This window comes from Zootoca vivipara, chromosome 10, assembly GCF_965207765.1.
Source record: "Zootoca vivipara chromosome 10, rZooViv2.hap1.1, whole genome shotgun sequence".
Lineage (NCBI taxonomy): Eukaryota > Metazoa > Chordata > Lepidosauria > Squamata > Lacertidae > Zootoca > Zootoca vivipara.
The window spans coordinates 1233861-1261052 of NC_142593.1; the positions used below are offsets into that span (position 1 = coordinate 1233861).

The window sequence follows — 27192 nt, forward strand, 5'->3', positions numbered from 1 at the left end:
CCACCGCTCTTAACCACTACACCACACTGGCTCTCTGGAACATCTTGTTTTATTTTTCACCCTCCCCATACCTCCTACCATGTTATTTGGGAGAGCTGTCTGGTGGGCAACCTTTCTGGGACTGAGGACTACAGTCCCTCCAAGGAAAGCAGTCAGGAAAGGCCAAAAGTGGATAGGGAAACCTCTCTCCTCTCTCCTCCAACCATCTGCCATCTATTAATTTTCTCCTATTAATTTTCTTCCTCTTATGCGGGACTCTGATGACCTCTCAAAAAAGGCAGAGGGTTGTATATAAGCCTTCAAGTTGTCAACCTGCACTTTATGCATTCTTGCACTACGGTATCTTTATTATGCCACTATCAGTGTACATGGAACATTCTGAAGTTTCATAAGCAAAAATAAAATCCCCGCCCTTCATTATACAGCAATTGCCTTTCACTGTGAGCAATCCTTTTAAACTTTTTAAAGTGTTCTACATAGTAAGATATAAATGCCACCAAGTAAATGTTAAGCAAATTGTGATTTTGTGGCTCTTCCATGGAATTCAGTAGCTAAGCTGTGGGGAACATAAAATTAAAATTCTAATAGGATGGACCTGACACATGGAAGGTGGAGCAAACTTGTTTTTGTTGTTCCAGAAGGGACCCAACCCAATGGATTCATGTTACAAGCACGGCGACTTCAACTAAACACTGGGAAGAACTTTATGGAAGTACAGTGGGATGGAATACAATTCTATGATTCTATCAATAGCACTTTTAGAAATTAGTTCATTATTTCAGTATGCTACAACATAGGTCCACTTCAGACACACTTTGGGAGATGATTTCTATTTATTTGAATTAAATATTTCAGTCTACTATGTAAATTGAATTTGCAAATAGTAACCTACCTATGTAAACTGAATCCTATAAGCACAAATAGCTGATGGCACACACAACTTACCTTTATGAGAGCTTGATTTGGTATGCTCGCCCACTATACATGTGTAGCTGATTCACAACAGAAATAAAAGCCTACTTGGTTTTGAGTGTGGTGCAATGGTTGAAGGGTTGGCTTTGGGGTGGAGAGGCCAGGGTTTAAAACTCCCTCACCATCTGTGCTCTCCTCCACACACATCCTTTCCCATGCCCTTTGCAAGGGCTCTCCAAGCCACTCAGAAGTAAATCTTCAGGGTCTGCAGAGGGCTGTAGAAGGAAGTTAGGAGCCAAGCTATCGTGTCGCAATGCACATGGACAACACATCAATCTTCTGCTTATGTTCTGTGATGCAGTACAGGGTTTTCATATTCAGCTAAATGAACAACAATCCTACAGAAGTTGAGGTTGAATTGCTGCCAATAATGCTTTGTGGGAAATGGCTATAATTTGCTGGGAATCACAGTTGTGTAGCATTGTTTTCTAGACGTTTAGCTGTTAAATCACTTTTTAAAAATGCAGCTGTGTGCTCCTAATTATTTGAAGCACAGCCACATGCAAGAATGCTTTCAGATGCATACATCCAAACTGGCATCCAAATTACAGGCTGGGCAATACAATTTTGTATTCTAATAGTAATATTTGACAAAGGACTTCTAAAGTTACATCTGCTTTCGATGGTGTTTAAAATGATTTTATAACTTTGCTTGCTGTGCATTGAAAATGCAGTTATTAGCTGATTATTAAACACATTTTTAAATGAATGTACCAAATCAACAATTATTCCTCCAATGCCTTAACTGATTTTTAGAATTATAAGGTTGCATCCAACTAAGTTCAACTTGGCATACATCACTACCCGGTAAAATGATTGAACCTAAGTTAATCATATCTATATGTCAATGGGTCTACTCAGTTAGTAGGACTAACAGTGGCCATAATCCGTAGAGGAGGAAGGCACCTTCAAGCAATTACCTGTTCAATGCAGGTAATTGCAACTATTGTGTACCTAACAGATGGCCATTCACTTAAACATCCCCATCAAATGGGGAGTGTCTCCAGTAGTTTGTAGTGTTAGGGATTCTTCCTGGTGTTTGCTTTAATAGGAATATGGTTCCTTACGGTTTCTACCCATGGATATACTTTGGAGTAAACATGCATAAAATTGCACCGTAAGAAGCTATTTATAATCAACTAATTCGGCACTTCAGACATAGAAAAGCTTATTAGATCTGTGGAGGCAATGTGGCTGCAGTTAGGACCAACTTGAATAAAGTGGGGGGAGGGCAGATAAGTCCTGCCCGATCCTATCCACCTACCCAACCTTGGTTACCTCCAGCTCTACCTATTCTCCAGACCACACCCCACAAAGGCCCTCCATGGGTCCTTTTGCCTAGCCGGAATGTTTCCTTGCACTGTGAAAACTTCTCTTGCTTGCTTGGAGGAAGTGTGCATGAGCGCACCTCTATGAAAAGCATCAGTGGGCCTCTAGATGTCGCTGGACTACATCTGCCATCATCCTTGACCCTTGGGCCTGGCTAGAGCTGACAGGAGCTGAAGCTGAAGTCACAATGGGGGGGCAGTTCGCCCCGGGTGCCATGTCTGGGGGGGGTGACAAGAAGGCACCCCATGGGGGTCACGGCGACGCTGCAGCCGCAAGCAGAGGATCCCGGCACCACCCGTATGGCACTGGAGCGGTGGTGGCAAACTGCTATGTACAGCGCATGTGCGGTGTTGCTACGTATGGCACATGCGCCGTACATATTGACACCGCTCATGCGGCCTACGTAGCGATGCCCCGCCCCAGGTGTCACAATGCCTTAGTTCACCCCTGATCTCAGGGTTGCGAATTCGAGCCCTATGTTGTGCAATGCTCCAACTACCGCACAATTGCACTCATTTCACACGCTAGCAAGGTTATGCTCAAAATTCTACAAGGCAGGCTTAGGCAGTATGTGGACCGAGAACTCCCAGAAGTGCAAGCTGGATTTCAAAAGGGCAGAGGAACCAGAGACCAAATAGCAAACATGCGCTGGATTATGGAGAAAGCTAGAGAGTTCCAGAAAAACGTCTACTTCTGCTTCATTGACTATGCAAAAGCCTTTGACTGTGTCGACCACAGCAAACTATGGCAAGTTCTTAAAGAAATGGGAGTGCCTGATCACCTCATCTGTCTCCTGAGAAATCTCTATGTGGGACAAGAAGCTACAGTTAGAACTGGATATGGAACAACTGATTGGTTCAAAATTGGGAAAGGAGTACGACAAGGTTGTATATTGTCTCCCTGCTTATTTAACTTATATGCAGAATTCATCATGCGAAAGGCTGGACTAGATGAATCCCAAGCCGGAATTAAGATTGCCGGAAGAAATATCAACAACCTCAGATATGCAGATGACACAACCTTGATGGCAGAAAGCGGGGAGGAATTAAAGAACCTTTTAATGAGGGTGAAAGAGGAGAGCGCAAAATATGGTCTGAAGCTCAACATCAAAAAAACCAAGATCATGGCCACCGGTCCCATCACCTCCTGGCAAATAGAAGGGGAAGAAATGGAGGCAGTGAGAGATTTTACTTTCTTGGGCTCCTTGATCACTGCAAATGGGAGAAAAGCAATGACAAACCTAGAAAGCATCTTAAAAAGCAGAGACATCACGTTGCCTACAAAGGTCCGTATAGTTAAAGCTATGGTTTTCCCAGTAGTGATGTATGGAAGTGAGAGCTGGACCATAAAGAAGGCTGATCGCCGAAGAATTGATGCTTTTGAATTATGGTGCTGGAGGAGACTCTTGAGAGTCCCATGGACTGCTAGAAGATCAAACCTATCCATTCTTAAGGAAATCAGCCCTGAGTGCTCCCTGGAAGGACAGATCCTGAAGCTGAGGCTCCAATACTTTGGCCACCTCATGAGAAGAGAAGAATCCTTGGAAAAGACCCTGATGTTGGGAAAGATTGAGGGCACTAGGAGAAGGGGACGTCAGAGGACAAGATGGTTGGACAGTGTTCTCGAAGCTACGAACATGAGTTTGACCAAACTGCGGGAGGCAGTGGAAGACAGGAGTGCCTGGCGTGCTCTGGTCCATGGGGTCATGAAGAGTCGGACACGACTAAACGACTAAACAACAACAACATGTTGTGCAAAAGATTCCTGCTTTGCAGGGGGTTGGACTATATGACACTCTGGATCCCTTCTAACTCTATAGTTCTATGATTCTATTAATCTGGTATGAATGAGTGATCCAGAACAAACAGAAAAATTGGTATGATAAAAATTATTACAAATTATGGAGGGAACACCAGCTTGTCCCTCATTATCTACTGCTGTGATGGGGGGGGGGGGGACAGGACCTATGTGTGATTCAAGGAGTCTCCAAAGAAAAAACAGTATGGAATAATGTCCTCCTAGTGAGAGAGGGAGGGCAGGATCCATACCGGGGCCAGAATTTAAAGGGAATAAAAATTGAGATAGGGCTGAAAGGTGGAGATATAGCTGGTTGGCATTGTGCTACAGTTAGAAAACTGGGGGGGGGGAGCAGGTAAAGATGGGAGAGTGGTGGATAGGCGGCGAAAGAGTGGGAGTGGGATGAGGAGTAAAAATGGGTTATTTTCTGACTGATTAAGGTGGTCCAAACTGGACTGACTTATGGAGCTGGCTGATGCATCTGGGAGACCCGGAGTCCAGGGGAAGGGGGGTAGAATTAGATATGTGGTTAAAGGCTATTATGATAGAAGAAATAATATTTGAATGTATTAAAAAAAACTGGAGTAGAAACTTTGAGGCTAAGGGAAGAAACAGAGATGGATGGAAAAATAAATTTAGATTTGGATTAATGAATTTATAGGTTGAGGATGGTTGATGTTCTGTTTTAGATTAGAATTGGTTGTGAGATAATGGGGGAAAATGTGATAAAATGATTTAAGATGATAAAGGAAAATTGCTTAATTTAGATTTAAAATTGGACCCAATTTTTTTTGGGGGGGGGGGGATCGAGGAAGTCCACAATGTTAATTCAATGTAAGAATTGATATGTTTTTCTTTTTTTCTTCCTTTTCATGTTTTTTTTTACTTTTTGGTTTTTGTTTTTGCCAAATTTTGTATTTTGAATTGTTTGAAATTTAATAAATATTCTTGGGGGGCAGAGCTCAGGAAAAGGAGGGGGGAATAAAAATCTACATTGGCAACAAAGGTGAGAGGAGGCCAGCAGTGCCTCCTGTTCACCAAGCCACTGACTGCTGCAGAGGCGGCATGGAGGGGGGGCTGCTGAGGAGGTGGTGGCAGATGAGGCCGCCAAGGAGCATGCACAGCTATTGCTGACCCTGTAACAACAGTGGCGTCAGCAGGCAATGTGTTCCCTGGAGACCAGATCTGCTGCCGCTGTGGATCCTGCCGCCTACCCTTGCCTCATGGCCTGACTCTTAATGGAACCAATTGTTATTAACAATTAATGTCTATCTGGTAAAGGTGAACTGAAGTTCCTGCTTTAGTACCTGCAGGTCTTACACCTGGCTTTATACCTCTCTTTTTCACTTAATAACTTTTATCATCTATTGAGAGGCTTTTTTCATAGTAAACACATCTGCTACCAAGAGAGTAAAATCAGGCGAAGTTTACACCTCATCTGCTCCATACTCATGAGATTTAAAGGAAATTATCCAGAACTTTAAACTCACAGCCTTAGCATTAAATCAGCTCCTATTACAGAGTATCACACACTGCCTGGAGTATCTTCAAAAGCTATGAAATGTAAATCACCTAGGGAGTGGCCTGCTTCTTTGAAGATAGCGTAGCCCACTTTGGTTTTTTCATGTCTGTCTGCATGCAGCAACCGGTATGGCTTCATTTCTAACAAAGCCCACAATTTAAGGCAAATGATTCAGGTGAGGCTCAAACTTGCAATCTTGGCATTGTATCTTCTCTTATAAATATTGTCTGCTGGCCACTTGCACTAGTGAATCGCTTTTGCAATGCTTGCAGACAGTTGTAACATTAGATGTCGCTCATGCAGGGCCAGCCCAATATATTTTGGTGCATTACCGGTAGTTAAAAGGACAGGATGGAGCCAGGCTCCCAATTCCATGCTTGCTGGAATGGCATTTCAAGCTGACTTCAACCATGGCATAGGGACAGCATCCTCCACCACATCTGAGTGTGCCAAGCTTGCTTCGGGGCACAAGGCAGACTGTGTGGGACACCCAGCTCTGTCCTCCAGCATTTTACCATCACTCCCCCACCCACTCCCAGTATTGGCCAGCTGAGGTGACCGTCTCCCTCTGTCTAATCTAGGGCCACCCTGTTCTTGTGCCATCAGAAAACCAGAGCACGCTAATCTTTGAGGTACTTTATTAAAGAAGTTTTTAAAAAACATATTCTGTTCAGTTACAGGTAGGTAGCCGTGTTGGTCTGAGTCGAAGCAAAATAAAAAAATTCCTTCAGTAGCACCTTAAAGACCAACTAAGTTTTTATTTTGGTATGAGCTTTCGTGTGCATGCACACTTCTTCAGATACATTTAGACACATTCAGATACTTCAGATACATTCTTCAGATAAATGTATCTGAAGAAGTGTGCATGCACACGAAAGCTCATACCAAAATAAAAACTTAAGATAAAGGTAAAGGGACCCCTGACCATTAGGTCCAGTCGTGACCGACTCTGGGGTTGCGCGCTCATCTCGCATTATTGGCCGAGGGAGCCGGCGTATAGCTTCCAGGTCATGTGGCCAGCATGACAAAGCCGCTTCTGGCAAACCAGAGCAGCACATGGAAACGCCGTTTACCTTCCCGCTGTAGCGGTTCCTATTTATCTACTTGCATTTTGACGTGCTTTCGAACTGCTAGGTTGGCAGGAGCTGGGACCAAGCAACAGGAGCTCACCCCGTCACAGGGATTCGAACCACCGACCTTCTGATCAGCAAGCCCTAGGCTCAGTGGTTTAACCCACAGAGCCACCTGGGTCTCTTCAGTAGCACCTTAAAGACCAACTAAGTTTCAGTAGCACCTTAATTCCTTCAGTAGCACCTTAAAGACCAACTAAGTTTTTATTTTGGTATGAGCTTTCGTGTGCATGCACACTTCTTCAGATACATTTAGATACATTCAGATACTTCAGATACATTCTTCAGATAAATGTATCTGAAGAAGTGTGCATGCACACGAAAGCTCATACCAAAATAAAAACTTAGTTGGTCTTTAAGGTGCTACTGAAGGAATTTTTTTATATTCTGTTCAGGTTTTTGAAATGGTTGAATAGTGCCGCCTAGTGGTCAAACTAAGGCAGGACCTTAGTGTGTGCAACGGCAATGATCTTTTGCTGGACCTTTTATAATAATTCCATTCAATGGTAAGCAATTGACCAACTGACTCATTAAGCAATCTTTTTGTATGTGTGTATCTTCTCCATTAGAGTGATTTCTCATGTTCATTTCCCCCTGATATGGATCAAAATATATATAGGGAAATCTCTCAAACAACTTCCCCAACAAGGAATCAAGTTTGTGCAATATATTCTAATGTGTTTAATTGTTGCTTTTTGTAAGGACGATACATCACTCCAAATCCTGATAATTATACATCCATTCAAATCTGAGTACAGTACATGAGTGCATCTCTCCCTTCATCCCACACAGATATTCCAGTTCAGAATGCAATCTTTGCTGGCTGAGGGGTGAATCCCCAAAAGCAGAGGTTCTCAACTTTTTTGAGTTCACAGCTCCCTTGACCAACGACATTATTTCTGCAGCACCCCTGTGGGGCTCAGGAGCCCACTTGTGCCCCCCCCTGCCTGGTCTCCTGCTCCTCCCCTGCTCCAAGGAGAGGGGCTTCCTCACACTGCCCCACAGGGCCTGGGAAGAGGATGTCCCCAGCCTGAGTGGCCCAACAGAGACTGGCCAAAGGTGAGCATGAGGCCAGCCCCTTACTCACCTTGGGAGGCAGCAGTGGCAGCAGCGGCTGGGAAAGGCTCCCCTTCAGCACCAGGCACTCAGCTCCCAGCAAGCACAAGAAAGCATGGGCGTACCCAGGATCAAAACTAGGGGGGGGGCAAGGGGAGGGGCCAAGGCATGGAAGGGGAGGGGCCACAAAGTGGGCGGGAACAGCGAACTCGCGCTCCGCCGGGCTGTGCCCCTCCCTAGAAGCAGGGCTGGTGGGCGGAGGCGGAGCCCAGCCCAGCGGAGCGCGAGTTCAGCGTTCCCGCCCGCCGCGCCGTGCTCTCTGGTTCCCCGCCGCGCTTGGCCTTGCCAGAGGGCGCGACGGGGAGCTGGAGGGAGGGCGCAGCGCGGCGGGCGGGAACGGCGAACTCGCGCTCCGCCGGGCTGTGCCCCTCCCTAGCAGCAGGGCTGGTGGGCGGAGGCGGAGCCCAGCCCAGCAGAGCGCGAGTTCAGCGTTCCTGCCCGCCGCGCCGCGCTCTCTGGTTCCCCGCCGCGCTTGGCCTTGCCAGAGGGCGCGCCGGGGAGCTGGAGGGAGGGTGCGGCGCGGTGCGGCGGGAATGGCGAACTCGCGCTCCGCCGGGCTGTGCTCCGCCTCTGCCCACCAGCCCTGCTTCTAGAGTAGGGCAGCTGCCCTAACTTGCCGCATGGTGGGTACGCCCTTGCAAGAAAGGGCAATGCAGTGCCTGCCCGCCTGCCCAGACTCCCACTAGGGCTGGCGGACTGGCTGGCTGGGCTCCCTCCATTCCTTGCTTGCTTGCTTACTCTAAGGCCGCCTCAGCTCCTTGCACCCAGCACCACCTGACCAGCCCCAGAGGCACCATTCGCCTGGGGAGCTTGTAGCCAGGGCTGCTGCAATGAACAGCTGGGCAAGCCTTTGGAGGCCAAGATGCGAGAGGGCATCCAAGGAGGGAGGGAAGGAGAGAAGGACAGAGGTTAGTGGTGTCTGCAGCACCCCTGACCAGGGCTGGCTCTAGGCCTGCCCCCGGTGGCGCAGGGTGCCAGGGCACCAGGGACGCCGCTGCGCCCGCTGAGAGGCACAGCTAAGGCTGCCCCAGATGCACCTCCGCTGTTCAGCAGCTTCAGGCTGCTCTCCGGAGGCGTGTGGGCCTGGGGCCGCCTCCGCCGCATGCAGGGGCGTCGCAACAGGGGGCGGGCAGCGCCCCCTGGCCCAGGGCTGGCCCTACAACAGGCTGGGTGGTGCAGTGCAGCTGCGGCCGCCTGCCTGCTGCGCTGGGAAATGGAGCGGGGGGGGCAGAGGGATCCATCGCACCACGGCGCCAGGGCGCCGGGCATGCTTAAGACGGCCGTACCCCTGACCATCCATTCAAGGCACCTCAGGGTGCCACGGCACACTGGTTGAAAACCACTGGTCTAAAGGAATAACAAATTTTACAGATCAGGAGATGGTAAATGTTGGAAGTGCCTTGAAAAAACTGGGTCCTTCTACCATTGCTGGTGGACGTGCCCAAAGGTGGCAAAATTCTGGAATGCAATATATGAAAAATTTAAAAAGATGATGAAATACACATTTGAAAAAAAAGCCCAAAATATTCCTCTTAAGTATGGTCCCAGTAGATATCCCAAAAGATAGAATTAACATTTTATTATATGCCTGTGCGGCAGCAAGGATATTAATTGCTTCAAATTGGAAGGAAGAAAAGATACCAACAGTCCAAGAATGGCAGGGGAAACTGGTAGAATACTTAAAAATGGCGAAACTAATGGCAATAGTAAGAAATGTACCTAGGCGTAAAATAATAGAAGAATGGAAGTATGTACAAGACTATCTGGAAAAAGAAAACATAGAAAATAACTTAGTAACCTGTTTAGAATAAAGATATAAAAGGAGAGGAGGGATGTACAGTCAATAGAAAAGAATATAAATATAAAGGATTAGAGAGATATAGCAGGAAAAGTGATTAGGAGAAGGAAAGCGAGCTGTAAATAGTAGGAAGAAATCTTTTGCTTTTGTTTTTTGCTACTATTTTTCTATTTTTGTTTTTGCTTTTTTATTTGTTTTTTGTTTTTCTCATTTTTTTCTTATTTTTTTCTTCTTTCTTTATGTAAGCTAATTATTATGATTTTGTATTTATCAGTTATATTATGTTGGTTGACTGGATTTGAAACATTTATGATTTATATGATTTATTCAATTTTTATCTTGAATCAGTGGATTTGATATACATGATTTATATGCTTTAATGATTTTGTAAACATTTTAAAGATCAATAAAGTATATTTTGAATTTTTTTTAAAAAAGGAATAACAACAACAACAACAATCTTTATTACGGTCCATAGACCCAACAATTCGTTACCAAGCGATACACAGCTAGGACACCCCGCCCTCAAACCCCTCAGACATCTTACTCAAATTCGGAGTAGGGAACATTAGTTCTTGTGACCACCGATAAAAACTTTGCCACTGCTAGTGTTCTGGCATTTGACCGGTCTTCCAATAGGAACCTGATATAGAAATCCTCTGATAACAAATACACATAATAGGTACTTTATTATTTTAATTGTTTTATTTAATATTTCAGTTGACTGTCCACACTGAGGCACCCAAGATAAAACAGCAATAAAACAAACAATTCCAACCAGAAGTACTATCAAATTTCCCCCCCCAAGGTGGGGCTTGAACCCACGACATGGTTGAAATGTTATGCTGATATGCAGCAACGCCTCGGAGCTGTCGTGACTGCAGCCGTGCCTTCCCTCGCCCTCGCCCGCCCTGCCACCGCCTCTCGCCTGCCTGACCCTCCTGTCCTCTTGCTGCAGAGTTCCAGCATCACAGCGTCACCCAGAGGCACCCACAAATATGAGTTATCCCTCTCTCTATTTCTTCCTTCCCTCCCTCCCTCTTTCATCCTTAATAAAATAGGGGGGGCAGATAAGCCCCACATAGAAAGCCCATCAACATGGGGGGGATGACTCTTTCAAATACAGTATTTACCAGTAATTTGGGGGGGGGGGGAGAGGCACCTATGCTATGCCTAGGCATTCTGCTGTGAATGCCAGCAAGCAGACACAGCAATACAGAGTTTTGCTGCTTAGCAGAGATTTGGGGAAGCTTCTACCGTTCTTCACTGTAATAAGATTACACACCGAGTACTCATTTCCCGTTTACTGTGTAAGCAAGTCAGCCAGGCCATAGCATGAGTACCTGCCAGCCATCTCATCCTAGGTCACCTCCTACGCAGCATCAAGCAGGTGAAGTCACTAACATTTTTTTGGGGGGGGACCTAAGGCAAATTCTGGGACTCCAGAATCCACAGATACCTGCACAGTCTCTAGCTCAGGTGTGGGGAACCTCTGGCCCTCCAGATGTTGCTGAACTCCTGCTTGCTGGAGTTGACAGGAGTTGAAATCCAGCAAAAGCTGGGCTGGCCAAAGGTTCCCCACACCTCACCAGAGGAAAAGGATTCTACATATGCTCAGGAACACATTTCTCCTGCGGTCTTTGAAATGTTACAGCGCCCTTGGAGGTCAAGGATTTCTGTGCATGCTCCAGGACACTCAGCCAAGTTGCCAGAATTTTTGTCAGTCAAAAGGTAGCTGCTGCACTCTTTAGACACAACTTCTGCTGAAATTGCTGATAAATTTGCCCTGGCTTCCTCGCACTTTGAGACTATCTAATGTGGGGACTGGAAAAGGCCTTCCTGTTTGAGGACTTGTTAATTTATTTGAGCACTCCTTTGGAAACAAGCAGGTATATATTGAATTCAATAATTCAGGAAATTGCGGATAAACCATCAGAGTCCCATCTTGCACTCGTTTTGCAAAACAATGACTCGAACAGAACTCTGCCGGTAGCAGGGTTCTTAACCTCAGTTCTCTCCCACAAGAGACGAACCAGAATGCTGTACGATTATTGAAACCTTTTAATATGTTATTTTATTCTATTATTTCTCGGCAATTTTACACACATATATAGATATTCGACTGTGTTCACCCCAAATGGCTGTGGTGTAACTTTTACAGAGATGCTACCTCTGTTTGTCTTTGTTTTATTTCTGAAATGCAGTTTTTTACTTTTTGTGTTTGATGTACTTCACTTGCGTGGGCTTTTAGCCGCAATAAAGAATCTCTCTAAGGATGGGGAAGAGTCAGCTCTACGTTTCCATCGTAAACCTTTTGCAAAATAGTTTCCCTCCCTTTTCCCTTTTGTTTGTTTGCACACACACTTCTGTTTAATGTTATCTATAATATGGATTAAGCTTGGCCTCTAACTGCCTCAACCGTTCCCCATAAGGCTTGGTTTCCAGGCCCTTCATCATCCTGGTCACCCTCCTCTGCTCACTTTCCAGCTGCTCAATATCTTTCTTCAACTAGCCTGCACTGACTGGCAGCAGCTCTCCAGGATTTTTTTTGGGGGGGGGGGGACATAGCTGCCAAGTTTTCCCTTTTCTCGCGAGGAAGCCTATTCAGCATAAGGGAATTTCCCTTAAAAAAAGGGAGAACTTGGCAGCTATGGGGGCAGGGGCGTAGCCAGGATCAAAACTAGGGGGGGGGGGCAAGCCATGGTCGTTCAGGGGCGGGGCCCCGAAGTGGGAACGTGGGTGGGGCTACAGGGCCAGCTGGCCTGATGATATCGTGGCAGCGGCAGTGGCCACCTTGTGCTTCTGGGGCTGGCAGCATCGGCGGCTACCCTGCTTGGCTGGAGAGGACGAGAGGGTTGGGCAGGCGAGAGGGGGTGACAGGGCGGGCGAGGGCGAGGCAAGGCACGGCCGCAGACACGACGGCTCCAAGGCGTTGCTGCATATCAGCATAATATTTCAACCATGTTGTGGGTTCAAGCTCCACCTTAGGAAAAAAATCCTGCATTGCAGGGGGTTGGACTAGATGACCGTTGTGGTCCCTTCCGACTACAATTCTATGATTCTATTGATATATAGCCATAGCATATGCATCATTCTGCTTTCTTGAATTGTCCTACTCCTAGGCATAGCAGCCAACTCCTAGAGGCCTAGGTGCATCTCCCCCCCCCCCAATTACTGGTAAATACAGTGGCACCTCGGGTTACGAACGCGATCCGTTCCGGGTCGCAGTTCGTAACCCGAAAAGTTCGTAACCCGAAAAGGGCCCGAACCGCCGCTTTGCGCATGCGCAAAGCGCTATTTCCGCTATTTTTGCGCTTTGCGCATGCGCAAAGGCATGCTGCGCTTCTGCGCACGGCAAAAATACTTGCGAAGTTCGTAACCCGGGTTGTTCGTAACCCGAGGTTGTTCGTAACCCGAGGTGTTCGCAACCCGAGGTACGACTGTACTGTATTTTAAAGAGTCACACCCCCCCATGTTGATGGGCTTTCTATGTGGGGCTTTTCTGCCCCCCCCGTATTTCATTAAGGATGGAAGAGGGAAGGAAGGAAGAAATAGAGAGAGGGATAACTCATATTTGTGGGTGCCTCTGGGTGATGCTGTGAAGCTGGAACTCTGCAGTAAGAGGACGGGAGGGTCGGGCAGGCGAGAGGGGGTGGCAGGGCGGATGAGGGCGAGGGAAGGCACGGCCGCAGTCACGACAGCTCCGAGGTGTTGCTGCATATCAGCATAATATTTCAACCATGTCGTGGGTTCAAGCCCCACCTTGGGAAAAAGATCCTGCATTGCAGGGGGTTGGACTAGATGACCCTTGTGGTCCCTTCCGACTACAATTCCATGATTCTATTGATATATTACCATAGTATATGCATCAATCTGCTTTCTTGAATTGTCCTAGGCATAGCAGCCAACTCCTAGAGGCCTAGGTGCCCCCCCCAATTACTGGTAAATACTGTATTTTAAAGAGTCACCCCCCCATGTTGATGGGCTTTCTATGTGGGGCTTATCTGCCCCCCCATATTTTATTAAGGATGGAAGAGGGAGGGAAGGAAGGAAGGAAGAAATAGAGAGAGGGATAACTCACATTTGTGGGTGCCTCTGGGTGACGCTGTGATGCTGGAACTCTGCAGCAAGAGGAAGATACTGGTACGCCTGTACAGGAGCCTTGCAAGCAGCTTTCTCTCTGCTTGATTTACAGCAGGCACGTCCAACAGGTAGACTGTGATCTACCAGTAGATCACTGGATGTTTGTGGTAGATCACTGCTAGATCACTGGCACCCCTAAAAAAAGCTCACCCAAAATTTTCCTCCTCCCTAAAAAAAGCTGAACTATGACCTGAAGCCCTAAACAAAAATGGGCCTCCCTTCCTCCTAAAAGAAGCTCAACAAGTTTGACCTAAACTCAAAAAAACAGGGCTTCCCTTCCTTAAAAAAACTCAACAGCTTTGACCTGAACCCCCCAAAAGGGGGTAGATCACTCCCAGTTTTTAACTCTGTGAGTAGATCAGAGTCTCTTGGGAGGTGGCCACCCCTGATTTACAGTATACAGATGCAGGAGGAGGGGCAGACTGGAACACCTCTGCTTTTTATAAACATCACTGTGTCTATCAAAAGCTACAGCCCCCCCCTTTTCTTATTCATTTCCTTTTAGCCTTGCAGAGCCACCTTAGTCAATGCACCCTCATTAAATCGCCAATAGAACTCTTAATGCGATCCCTGAATGCTCATTAACAACTACCACTGAAGAACAATAGGGTGAATTGGTCAGCTATCAAACCTTGCCTGAAGGGATTTTCTGCTCCATTGTCTTAACTGCTTAAGTACTGGTAGCCACTTTGCTTTATTTATTTGATGTGTTTTTGTTACAGCTGTGTTCCCGCCCCCCCCCCAGCAAGTGGAGAGCTGCTCTCCCTAAAGCAAAGCCCTTTCCACTTCAGTTTTTGGAGGGGGAAAGTGCTGGTTATGGTCTGTAAAATACAATAATTTTTTGCTTCTAGGGGGGGGGCAGCTGCCCCCTCCTGCCCCCCTGCCTACGCCCATGTATGGGGGGGAATTCGCAGCCCAGCTCCAGGCGGAACAGCAGGTGCCTCCGAGTTCTGACAAAGGAGCACCACCACTCAGGAGGGGCCAGGTGGGGCCAGGTCCTGGGGGGGTTGCCATGGTGACAAGGACCCACCCTTCTTTGTGAGATCTCTTGCTTTTCCTTTAAAAGCCACTGACTTGCAGGCGGCCATTGTGGGTTAGTAGTGAGGCAAGGAGAGAGAGAGGAGTTAGTGGCGGTTGGTGGTGATTGGTGGTGAATAGGAGAGGAGAGAAGTTTGGTTTGTTGTCATTTTTCCGGTTTCTTATTTTGATTTTGATTTGATTTATTACTTTTATTTGATTTATTACTTTAATTTATTTGATTTGATTTATTTTTCTTTTCTTTTATTGTTTTCTTTTAACACTTTTATTTATTTTATTTTATTTTTTGTTCTTTATTATATATTTTTATTTTGTACATAGAGTAGTTAAGGTTAAGTGTAGGGTTAGGGCGGGGGTTAGATGTAGACTTAGGGCAGGGGTTGGGGTTGGGCTCAGATTTAGGCTTGGGTGGGCATTTTAGATAGTTAGTTACTTTAGTGAGGAGGGTGGGATCTTTTCGTGGACGAAATGGGCAGGCTGTAAGTAGCATTCCTTCCCTTTCTCTTCATCTCCAGGGGGTGGGGGGATGTGTCGTGGGGTCCTCTGCACAGCCTTGGCTCTCTGGTGAGGCCTGTTCTTTACTCAATGAATTGTTGCAACAGGACTTCCAACATGGAAGAAGCAGAAAGAAGCCCATTTTACCCACAACGCCTTTTAATAAAACGTCCTACATACATCACATTTGTGTCACAAACTGGGAGGTTTTTCCGGCGGATACCTGGGTATCAGGTTTGTCCCTGTCCCTCCCTTGACCTCTACCTTACACCCACAAAGGAATATATATACCGGTAGAGATATGTCCCTGTTTCCTAGCCAAGTTGAATACCCACTATTGTCCTGACCAAGTCCCCAATCCATATAGGTTGGATCCACTCTTGTCCTTGAGATGGCTACCTGTCTGGCACTCAGAGACCAGGAGGGCAGTGATTATCACCCAGGCAGAAGGGTTGCTGTGTACATGGTCTCATGCTTCAGGGATGGTGGCTGCTCCTAGCCATATCCCAAGTGCCTCCTCTGGTAGCCATCTTCCTTCTGAGCAGAACAGCATTGGAACAGTGTCAATCCGATGTGTGATTGCTTTTATATGAATATTTGAAGGTTTTCCCACTGCAAGAGTAGGCAAGTGCTACGACCAGATATTATCTTCTCCTTCTCCTTCTCCTTCTTCTCCTTCTCCTTCTCTTCTTCTATCACTCAAAGCCGGATAAGATTGACTTCCATGAAAAGTGAGTTTGAACCATGAGTCTGTAAGTGACTGTGGAGGCCAATTCTGGATCCACATGTCCTTCCACAGTGGGGACATAGTTTTCTGGGCGGGAGTTGATCATAGTGAGGGTTTGCAAAGCGTGCCTTCCTCTTCGCTCGTTTCTCCCTTGCATCCTGAGTTCATGCGTCTTCAAAGCCCATAACACCTTTGGTAAAAGCTGTTCTCCTACTGGAGCGCTTGCAGGCCAGGGTTTCCCTGACATTGATGTTTATGCAACATTTTTTTAGATTGGCCTTGAGAGTGTCTTTGAACCTCTTTTCTTGGCCACCAGCATTACGCTTTCCATTTTTAAGTTTGGAATAGAGTAGTTGCTTGGGAAGATGATAATCAGACATCTGAACCACATGACCAGTCCAACGAAGTTGGTGTTGAAGAATCATTGCTTCAATACTGGGGATCTTTGCTTCTTCCAGTACGCTGGTATTAGTTTGCCTGCCTTCCCAAAAGATGTGTCACATTTTTCGGAGACACCATTGATGGAATCTTTCAAGGCGTTGGAGATGGTGTTTATAAGTGGTTCATGTTTCACAACCCTACAGCAGGATTGGTAGTACAAGAGCCTAGACTGAAACACCAAAGACATCAATGGACCAAGAACGGTTTTCATGGCTGGTTCTGACTTTTCCCTTTTCCCAGTGGGAATTCCTATTTGTAGAGCAGAGGCCACGGCTGGTCGGCAGTTGCAGTGCCTGTGTGCTTTGTGCTGGGGGGGGGCGCTGTTTAGCGGCGCTCCTTGGTTGCTATTGGACAGTTACTTGGATAGTCTGAGCAGATTGGTTGAGCGCCTTATTTATGGGAGCCTCTGGAATGGAAAAAGGAAAGGACTGTGTCAGGATGATGTGTTTTGTGGGGACATTTGCAGAAGTGAAGCTGTTGATTTGGGCTACAGTTGGAGGGGGGTACGGTTCCTGTTGGAGGGCGAAACCCCCCCCCCTTTCCATGAATTCTGGTAACATTGTTAATGAATGACCCAAAGCTCTCCCCTCTCCACATACCTATTTCTGTTCTGCCCATTCGGTGGTGGTTCCCTGTCTTCTCCAGACACCCCTCCTCACACACAAACACACACACACCCCAAGAATTGGAGCTGCCGGCATCTGAGTCGCTCTCTCCGCTCATCTCTTCTAGGATCAGGTGCTTAAGGCGCCTGTTCCGGCGCTGCCACAGGGTGGCCCCCCAGCAAAGCCCAGAGCAGCCCGTGGCACCAGGTGAGCAAGTGGCCCTCCTTTGTTGGACAGAGAAGGGCAGGAATCGGCATGGGGGGGAAAGCTAGTCAAAAGATGGAAAGAGCCAGATGGCTGAATCTGACCCAAGGTCCATTGGGCCAGTGGCTGGAACCCCCCTCCCCCCAGAGGCCAACTCATTTTGTGGGGTCCAATGAATGAAGCAGAGGGCTAGGCTGGGGGGCATAGCTGGGGGGCAATTGCCAGTGGGAGGGGCACCTTCCCTGGGGAGTCACATTCTGGGGAAAGGAGGCCAGGATTGGCCCCCAAGCCCTGGGGCGTCCCACCTCTGTAGTAGGACTTGGAATCCAGGAGAAAACTCTTGGAATAGGCTTGCCAGGGGCTCAGGGACGCACCCACCTGTTCACATGTCCTTCTTTTTGCAGCTCTGCGGTTCCACATCCCTTCCCCAGGGGTGAGTATTGCAGAAAACAAGAACAGGGACTGGATCCCTCAGACCTGCCCCCCACTCTGCACTCTCAGATGCAGAGAAGCCCTCCCCTCACGAGGAACTGACAGCCTGACTTTTGCATTTCAGCTGCTCGAGGATGAGCAATTCTACATCCTCGGGGTCATCAGGAGTTGCCAGGCAGCTGAGCTCAGGGGGCTGCGAACCCTGAAGTGCTCCAAGCAGGAGACGGCCAAAGCCATTCTGGTGAGTGAGGGGTGGTGTGAGGGACCCCCACGGGGAGGTGGGGGGAAGGAGGGCCTTTAGGGAAGGGGTTCTGAATCTGCGGAGAGAAGGACCCTGCCGGCTCAGGGTCCCCTGGAAAGCCAAGCCTGGTGTTGGGGGTCGGAGCTGTCCTCTGGAGGCCCCAGAAAGAGCTGATTTTCCTCCTCTGTTCTCTTCCAGGACATCTTGGGGCCCTTGGAGCACTTCAGGGATTGCCCCCTGACCCTGGCCCTTGCCTTGGAGGCCCTCCTCCAGCTAAGGTGAGTGGGGTCTGTGATGGACGGGGTTGTGGGGGGTGGGGGGCAGAACTCCAGGGGAGACTCGGAGGAGGAAGCATGTAACCCTCTCCCTTTCATCTCTGCAGTACCATGAGGCCCAAATTCAGCTGCGATATGATCAGTGCGATCCTCCATAGGACCATGGAGGCAGTTCTTCAGGGCCCAGAAAAGGAGGAGGAAAGAGAGGTATGTCCTTTGTCCTGAATTCCCTTTGCATGGCTCTTTCTTCTTCATCATCATCATATTTCACCAACATTCAAACTCTCTTCTCTCTTTTCTCGCAGGAGCTGAAGCGCCACTTCCGTCTCCTCCTTGGAAGTCTCCTTATGGAAGCCCCCAATCCGGGCACCCTCCTGCAACTTTTAAGTGTAAGTGTCCCGATGGCATCAGGGGTGGTTTTAGGGTTGCCCCCCCCCCGTCCCTTACCCAACGGGCAGCCCCATTTCTGGGGCACAGAGCCTCTTTGGCCCTCAATTTGGTCCAAGACCAATGTTGGCAAACCCTCACGGTCCAGAAGTGCCAGGGACTCTGTGGTGGGGGCAGTGAGGGCCGCTTTGGCCCAGACTGGCCCCTGACTCTGAGACGCTCTTTCCTCCTGCAGGACCTGCGAGGATACGCCCTGGGGGAAAGTGGGGAGGCTCAACAACTAGCGGCCAGCAGCATTTCATTGCTGCTGGCCGTTGCCCGGAAATTCCCCCACCTCCGAGTAAGTAGCTGGCCTTCTTCTATTCCTTCCTGTATTTGCTTCCATCCCTCCAAGAGCACATCCCTGGGTGACCTTTAACGCAGATGATGTGATGTGTGTCCCTGGGGGCCAAGGTGAGGCCAGAGGCTGCCCTTCCACCTCTGCCCAGGAAGCTGCAGGACCCAGGGAGGTCCTCTGGAACAAGGGATTGGGCCCAAGACAGAGGGAGACCCGTCCTTCCTGGCTTGGTGCTGTGAAATGTACTCGGAGTCGAGAGTGAATTTCATGCTCTTTATTCAGCTCATAGTCATCAAGGAGAAGAGGAGAAGAAGAATGGCTCTTTTCCCAAAACCATCTGCTTATATACATTATTTACACAATGGGCCTTGCGTGATTGGCTACTTCAGGGCTACACCTGTGGGCCAATTATATTGTGGATTGACTTCTGCCTGCAGCCTGATTGGCTGCTCCTACAGGCCAATCAGGTAGCAGATTCACTTCTGCCAGCCGCCTGATTGGCTGCTCCAGCAGGCCAATCAGGTTGCGGATTCACTTCCACCTGGAGTTGGATTGGGTAGCTCCCGCTGATTCTGAATCCTATTGTTCTAGGATTCAGCTCAGTACATAACACCCCTCCCCTCTAAGTTCCAGTCCTGCCCGGGAAGTTGCATTCGTAGTCCCCAAGGTCTGCTGGCCGCCTCCGTGTGCGTTGTGGCCTGGGGTGTTCCTTGGTCAGGGGTTCTGGTTCTGGTTCGTGTTCCGAGGCTGCTGGCTGTGCCGGGGCTGTCTGGTCTGGCGCCACTGAACCACTAGGTTGTGGCTCTGGTTCCGGTGTCCTTCCAGCCTCGGGGCGCCCCTCTGTGCCTACTGCTTCTGCTTCCCCTGTCCACCCCTCTCGCTCTACAGGCCTCACTGCCCTGCTGTCCCCTTGGGACCCCTCTGTCCCGCTCTCCTCCCGGGTTCCTCCTGGGAATCGTCGCCGTAGCTGGTCGCAGTGGCGGCGCCAACATTGCCCCCCTTCCGTTAGTACCTCGTACGACACGGGACCGGTCACCTTGGTGACTGTGGCGGGTACCCATGCTGGGCCTGCCCCAAAATTCTTTGCGTACACTGCGTCCTGGGCCACAAATGTCCGGGGGTTCCTGCCTTTCCCCACCACTACCTCATCCTGAGCTCTGTCGGGGTGAAGTCGGTCCAGTCTAGTTGCAAGGCGCCGGCCCATTAGTAGTTCAGCTGGGCTCCGGCCCGTCGTTGTGCTTGGGGTGCTGTGCTGTGCTAGAAGAAATGCGGCAAGGCGGTATTCCCAGTCCCCTTGTGTCATGCGGCGGAGGCTGTCCTTGGTGGTCCATTGGTGGCAGGGTGGAATGGTGCTGAGCGGATGTGGCGGATGGCGTTCTGCGCTGTGAAGGTCTGGAACTCCTCTGACGTGAATGCGGTTCCATTGTCCGAGACGAGGGTGTCAGGGAGCCCGTGGGTTGCAAAAAGCTTACGTAGTACCCGGATGGCTGCCGCCGTAGAAGTGGACGGTACCAGTGCGACCTCCAGCCATTTGGTGTAGGAATCCACCACTATGAAGAATGTTTTTCCCTGGAAGGGGCCAGCGAAGTCCACGTGCAAGCGTGACCATGGATGTCGGGCGGACTCCCAGGGCTGGACTGGGGCCCTTGGGGGATCCGGGCGGGATTCTTGGCAGGTCTGGCAGTGTTGGACCCAGGCCTCTATCTCTCTGTCAATCCCCGGCCACCACACATAACTCCTGGCAAGGGCCTTCATCCTCACTACCCCTGGGTGTGTCTCGTGTAGGGCTGTGAGGACCCTTTTGCGGAGGGGCTGGGGAACAACAACCCTGCTTCCCCATAACAGGCACCCCTTGTGGGCCGACAGTTCATGTTTGCGGTTTGTGTAGCCAGCGAATTCTGGCCCGGGGCTGCTGCTGGGCCATCCTCGCCACACCCAGTCCAGGACCCGGGAGATGACCCTATCTTTTGTGGAATGGTGCGCAACTTCTTGTGCCTGAATGGGTCGGTCGGGAAGCAGCTCCAGGGTCATAACCTCTTGCGCAGGCGCTGGGTCGGGTCCTGTTTCTGGTAGTGGTAGCCTGCTGAGGGCATCTGCGTGGCCCATCGCCTTCCCAGGGCGGTGGATTAGTGCATACTGGTAGCCGGCAAGGAAAATTGACCACCTGAGGACACGTGGAGACAACACTTGGGGGGTCTGCTTCTCGGGGGCAAACAGGCCAAGCAACGGCTTGTGGTCAGTCACTATGGTAAAGGGCCGCCCGTACAAGAAATCATGGAATTTTTTTACGCCCTTCACGATTGCCAGACCCTCCTTGTCAATCTGTGAGTAGTTTCGTTCGGCTGCAGCAAGCGTCTGGGAGAAGTATGCCACCGGCACCTCTCTTCCATCCGGGAGTTGGTGTCCCAGGACAGCGCCGATGCCATAGGGAGAGGCGTCGCATGCCAGCACCACTGGCAGCCTCTCGTCGAAGTGTGCCAAGACCGAGTTCGAGACGAGCAAGTCCTTGACTGCCTGGAATGCGGCCCTTTGTCGCTGGCCCCACACCCAAGGGGCCCTTTTATCTAGGAGTCTGTGTAGGGGCTCCGCTACCGCTGCCTTATGGGGAAGGAAGGCATGGTAAAAGTTCAATAGTCCCAAGAATGACTGAAGTTCGGGCTTGCTCTTGGGCGCTGGGGCCTCACAAATGGCCCGTACCTTGTCACCGGTTGGATGGACCCCTTCTGCGTCCACCTTAAATCCCAGAAAGTCCACCTGCGGCACTCCCAGTAAACACTTTTCCCGCTTCACCTTGAGGCCCGCCGTCTGGAAACGGTGCAGGACGGAGCGGAGGCGGTCCTCAAATTCCTCTGGTGTGGGCCCGGCGATCAGTACATCATCGAAGAAGGGGGTGACGCCAGGAATCCCTTTAAGGAGAGAGTCCATTAGATTCTGGAATATGCCTGGTGCCACGCTAACGCCAAATTGCAGCCGCTTTACTCTGAATGCCCCTCTGTGCGTCACAATCGTCTGAGCCTCTGCTGTGGCTTCGTCCACAGGCAACTGTTGATACGCTTGGGCCAAGTCCAGTTTGCCAAAGATTTTTGACCCAGCCAGGGTGGCGAGGACATGGCTGACCACTGGCACTGGGTATGCATGGGCCGTGAGAGCCTTGTTTATGGTGCATTTGTAGTCTGCACAGATGCGGACCGAACCGTTAGGCTTGACGGGTGTGACAATTGGAGTTTCCCAGGGGGCGTTGGGCACCGGCTCCAGCACTCCTTGCTCCACGAGCCGGTCCAATTCCTCGTCTATGCGGGGTTTCAGGGCGAACGGGACCCGACGGGCCTTGTGCCTGATGGGTCGTACAGCGGGGTCTAGCTGTAGGGCAATGGGGGGTCCTGTATATCGTCCCAATGCCCCATCGAAAACCCCTGGAAACTCTTTGCATATGGCGTCCACGTCCACTTGTAAGCTAGTGCGGTTCACCCCGGTAACGGCTAGCCCCAGAGGTCCAAACCATGCCAGTCCCAGTAAGCTAACGTAGGGGCCCTTAACTACCAGCAAGTCCAATTGTTGCTTTCGCCCTCGATATTGCACCCTGAAGGTCCCCACCCCCATTGTAGGGACCTTACGTTTCTGGAAGTCCCGGAGGGTGAATGGGGCCGGCCTTAGTTTGGGACCCCCATTAGGGCACAGTTCCCTTAATGTTCGGGCCGAGATTATGGATAGAGTTGAACCCGTGTCCAGCTCCATGCGGCATGGGGCTCCCTCTATCTGTACCTCTATATAAATTTTCTCTGTGCTGGGATGGGGTAACTGGAATACCTGGTAGTCCGTGATCTCCGTCGAGTTGCCTTGGTGCATGGTGCCGTGTGACCTGGGGCTCCTGGGTCGGTCATCTGGTGCTTGTCGACGGGTGAGTCGAGCCCGACACACCCGGGCGATGTGTCCCAATTTTCGGCACTGCCTGCACTCTGCGTTGCGGAATCGACAGGTCCTCCTCTCGTGGTTCTCCCCGCAGCTTGCACAGTTCCCTCCTTCTCGTCGAGGCTGCTGTGGTGTGTGTGCTGCTTGAGTGCGCCGCTGTACTCGGTGTACTTCCTCCCTGTCAGATTCGGATTCGTCGGTGAGGTCTTCGTGGTAGACCCTCGGTTGGGATGGCGGGGCCGGTCGTGCCACTTGCGTTGACCTCTCGGCGGCTTCGGTTGCCAGGGCTTCCTCCAGAGCAATCTGGAACGTGAGGTCTTTTTTTGCGTAGAGGCGTCGTTGCAACATCTCGTCCCTCAGGCCACCGACGAGGCGGTCACGAAGCATGTTCTCCAACTCTGAGAAGTTGCATAGCCGGGCGGCTTGGCGGAGGGAGGTCACAAACCCAGTTATGGTTTCCCCCGGGGCTTGCCGCTTTGCGTAGAAGGCATTTCGGCAAGCTACCACCGAGGGCTGTGGTGAGAAGTGCTCCTTCAGCCGTTCCATTATTGTTTTGTAAGAGACGGTAGCGACATCTCTAGGTGCAAGGAGAGCCCGGGCGATTTCAAACGTCTCCTCTCCACAGACGCTGAAGAATGTCGCCCTCTTCATGGCATCGTTGGTGACTTCTTTCGCTTGCAGGAGGAAGTTGAAACGGGCGGCGTACCCTTTCCAGTCTCCTGATGCTGGTTTGAATGGCGAGAAGCTGCTGTCGGTTGCCATTCTGGGTTCCTTGGGTCCTGGAGCTGAAGCCTGGATGCACGGTGCGATGCAGCGGTGCAGCAGGTGGCGGTGCTGCGGTGCAGTGCGTGGTGGCGGTCAGCTCAGCAGGATCCCACCTTCGTCGCCAGTGAAATGTACTCGGAGTCGAGAGTGAATTTCATGCTCTTTATTCAGCTCATAGTCATCAAGGAGAAGAGGAGAAGAAGAATGGCTCTTTTCCCAAAACCATCTGCTTATATACATTATTTACACAATGGGCCTTGCGTGATTGGCTACTTCAGGGCTACACCTGTGGGCCAATTATATTGTGGATTGACTTCTGCCTGCAGCCTGATTGGCTGCTCCTACAGGCCAATCAGGTAGCAGATTCACTTCTGCCAGCCGCCTGATTGGCTGCTCCAGCAGGCCAATCAGGTTGCGGATTCACTTCCACCTGGAGTTGGATTGGGTAGCTCCCGCTGATTCTGAATCCTATTGTTCTAGGATTCAGCTCAGTACATAACATGCTGCTTCTGTGCTCTCTTGCTGCCATCTGACCCCAATTTTTCTTTCCTCTGCAGATGACGGTAGTTCGGCCGGACCTGGCCTGCTTCCGCCTGAAGCCAGAAGAAGGTGAGCCCCACACCTTGGAGACAGCAAACTACCTTGTCCCTTATTTGCCCAAGACCCACCTCTGAGGTCTTATTGCTGGGAGTCCTGCAGGACCTGCTCCCTGCCTGGCAGGCCTTTCCCACCTGGCCTGGGAGGGCAGCATCCGGACTGACTCCAGCTACATTTCCAACCTGGGACTTTGACTGAAGGATGGGTATAAATGTGGGGGAAAAGGCCTTTGGGAAGATCTCATTTTCATTTTCATTCTCTTCCATCTAGATGACATCATCATAGAAGATATATAGGTAGAGCGGACACCAGAAAGAGGCCAACATCCAAATGCACTCAGCAGGTAAGACTTTCTCAAAAAAAACCCTTAGTTGGAGATGCCCTGTTTCATCTGTGAGAGAAGCAGGCACTCCTGGCATCCTGCTTACCTTTTTTCTCTTGCAGGTGACAGAATGATGGTGGCAAGACCTCCTTATCCATATTTTCATGGGGACAGAAGGGATGCAGTGGCTGTGGGACCAGAGCAGGTAGGGGGAAGCTGCCTTGTGGGGACAGACACCAAGGGGTGGGACGATGTCATGGACTGGTTGGGCACAGAGGAATTGTGGAAGGAAGCAACTGGAGAACCAGGAAGGGAAGACGTCCCAGAGCCCAGGGAGCGGTGGGGGCAGAAGGATGAGCAGTCAGAGGGAGAAGAGGCCAGGGGACCAGGGGAGGGTAGCCAATGGGTCTCAAACCCTCAGTGAGTGAGGGACTTTCCCCTCTGTCAGAGAACAGGCTCCGGCAGATGGAGCAGATGAGATCCAGAGGAAGCTGTAGAGCAGGGGTGTCAAACTCAAATTCATCGGGGGCCGCATCAGCAGTTTGGTCACCCTCAAAGGGCCGGTTGTATCTGTAGGACTATGTGTCCACTCTTTATTATCATAAATTATTGTCACTGCATTCAATTATTACTGTTTTTGTAATAATGTAAGTAATAACTAGCTCTGAAAGCAGAAACATAGTCAGAATAATGGCAAGTAGATATTCAAATGTACAATTATTGTACAATTTATTGAAAAATGATTTTTGGTAACTGCACTGGGTGGTGGAGGCTCGCTAGGGTTTCATGCAGGACCTTTGCAGAGCTACTAGTACCTGGAGATGCTGGGGTCCTTCTGCATGCAGGACAGATGTTCTGCCAGTGAGCCACCACCCTTCACCAAAGGGACTGGCTGAGGTTGACTCACTGGAGCTGCTCTCCTGGTTCCAGGGTTTAAGGGCCAGAAGTATAAAGCAGCATCCTATGTTTCTGAGGAGAGGGAGAGGGAGGGGAGGGGAGGGGAGGAAGGAAGGAAGGAAGAAAAGAGGGAGTGGGAGGGAGAGAGGAAGGAAGGAAAGAGGGGAGAGAAAGAAGAGTAGGAAATAAGGAAGGGAATAAAGAAGGAAAGAAAAAGAAAGAGGGAGAGAAGACGGAAAGGTAGAAAGAAGGAAGGAAGTAGAGGGAAAGAAAGAATAAGAATGAGGGAGAGGAAGAAAGATGGGAAGGACGGAAGGAAGGAAGGAAGGAAGGAAGGAAGGAAGGAAGGAAGGAAGGAAGAAAAAGAAAAGAGGGAGCAGGAGGGAGAGAGGAAGGAAAGAGGTGAGAGAAAGAAGAGTAGGAAAGAAGGAATGAAGAAGGAAAGAAAAAGAAAGAGGGAGAGAAGACAGAGGAGAGGGAAAGAAAGAAAGGGAAGGGGGGGGTCGCCGCCTTGATTCAGCGCCAGAAAAGAGTGCGAAGGGACCCAGAGTTGCACGTCCGTGAGGCTGAGCCGCTGCTGAGCTCACGTTCATGAGGCTGAGCCGCGGCAGGAGGAGGAGGAGGTGAGGCAAGAGGAGGCGGAGGTGGCGGCTTGCCGGGTCGGTGCCCGGCAGCGCCGTGCGGAGAGTCCCGAGCCTCTGGGACGCAGCAGTGCTCTGTAGCACTTTGAATCCTCCTCCTCCTCCACACGGCGCTGCTGGGTGCTTTGTCTGTGCTGCAGCAGCAGCAGCAGCAGCCGCCGTTTCCAGGCGCCGAGCCGTGGCAGGAGGAGGAGGATTCAAAGTGCTACAGAGCACTGCTGCATCGCAGAGGCTCGGGACTCTCCGTGCGGCGCTGCCAGGCACTGACCCGGCAAGCTGTCTCCTCCTCCTCCTGCTGTGGTTCGGGGCGCTCCACGCAGCGCTGCTCCGGCTGCCTTTCTACCCCCTCCGGCCCCAGCTGTTTGTCGGCGCTTTGTCGGCGCGGTGCTTCAGCAGCAAGGTCCCGCTGCTGGGTCCCGCTGGCTGGGGCGCTCGGCGGGCCACATGATGAGGTCTGGCGGGCCAGATTTGGCCCCCGGGCCTTGTGTTTGACACCCGTGCTGTAGAGGGAAGAGAGGGCGTGATGGGGCTCATCCCCCCAGATGGGAGCCCATGGAGGAGAACTCTGATTCTAAACCTCTGCTGCCTCATGGGATGGCTTCAGGAGAAGAAAAGGCTCCAGAGTAAACTCTACACAGATGCAGAGTGGAGTCCCTAAGATGGTTGGATGGCATTTCGTAGACCTTATTCTGCAGCCAAGCTGGGGCCTTATGCCTTGCTCTTGTTTCCTTTGGACCACCTCAGGGAGGCCGAGGGGTGTGTGTGTGTTGCTGTCTGGGCACCTTTGTTTTGGCAAAAGACAGGGCAGGGCAAGGGACAGAGAGAGATCTGAAAATTGTTAACATTATTTTGCCTCAAAGCATCTCATGGAATTCTGGGTTTTCCCGTTCCTTAGGATATATGATCTACTCCTGTGTAACTCCACGTGCCTCGGTCTCGAGCTGATTGAAGGCAGAGACAGGATTTCACCGATTGGTGAAAAGAAGAAAGAGAACTGGAATAGCATGGAATAAAAACCAATATTTTTAAATGGATTTTGAATAAATGCACAATAAATTGTTGCTGTTTTGAA

General features: G+C 50.2%; 1 protein-coding gene across 1 annotated transcript in view; it reads left to right on the forward strand.

The window, feature by feature from the left end:
* LOC132592790 (uncharacterized) overlaps positions 1–27192 on the forward strand; it is a 31525-nt gene extending 4333 nt beyond the window's left edge. Inside the window, exons 3-12 of the mRNA XM_088653160.1 lie at positions 17722–17750; positions 17874–17990; positions 18189–18268; positions 18373–18472; positions 18571–18654; positions 18888–18992; positions 24221–24272; positions 24531–24603; positions 24705–24787; positions 27016–27192. Coding sequence (XP_088509286.1) covers positions 17722–17750; positions 17874–17990; positions 18189–18268; positions 18373–18472; positions 18571–18654; positions 18888–18992; positions 24221–24272; positions 24531–24556 — 593 coding nt within the window. The 3' untranslated portion in view covers positions 24557–24603; positions 24705–24787; positions 27016–27192. The remainder of the gene's footprint in view (positions 1–17721; positions 17751–17873; positions 17991–18188; positions 18269–18372; positions 18473–18570; positions 18655–18887; positions 18993–24220; positions 24273–24530; positions 24604–24704; positions 24788–27015) is intronic.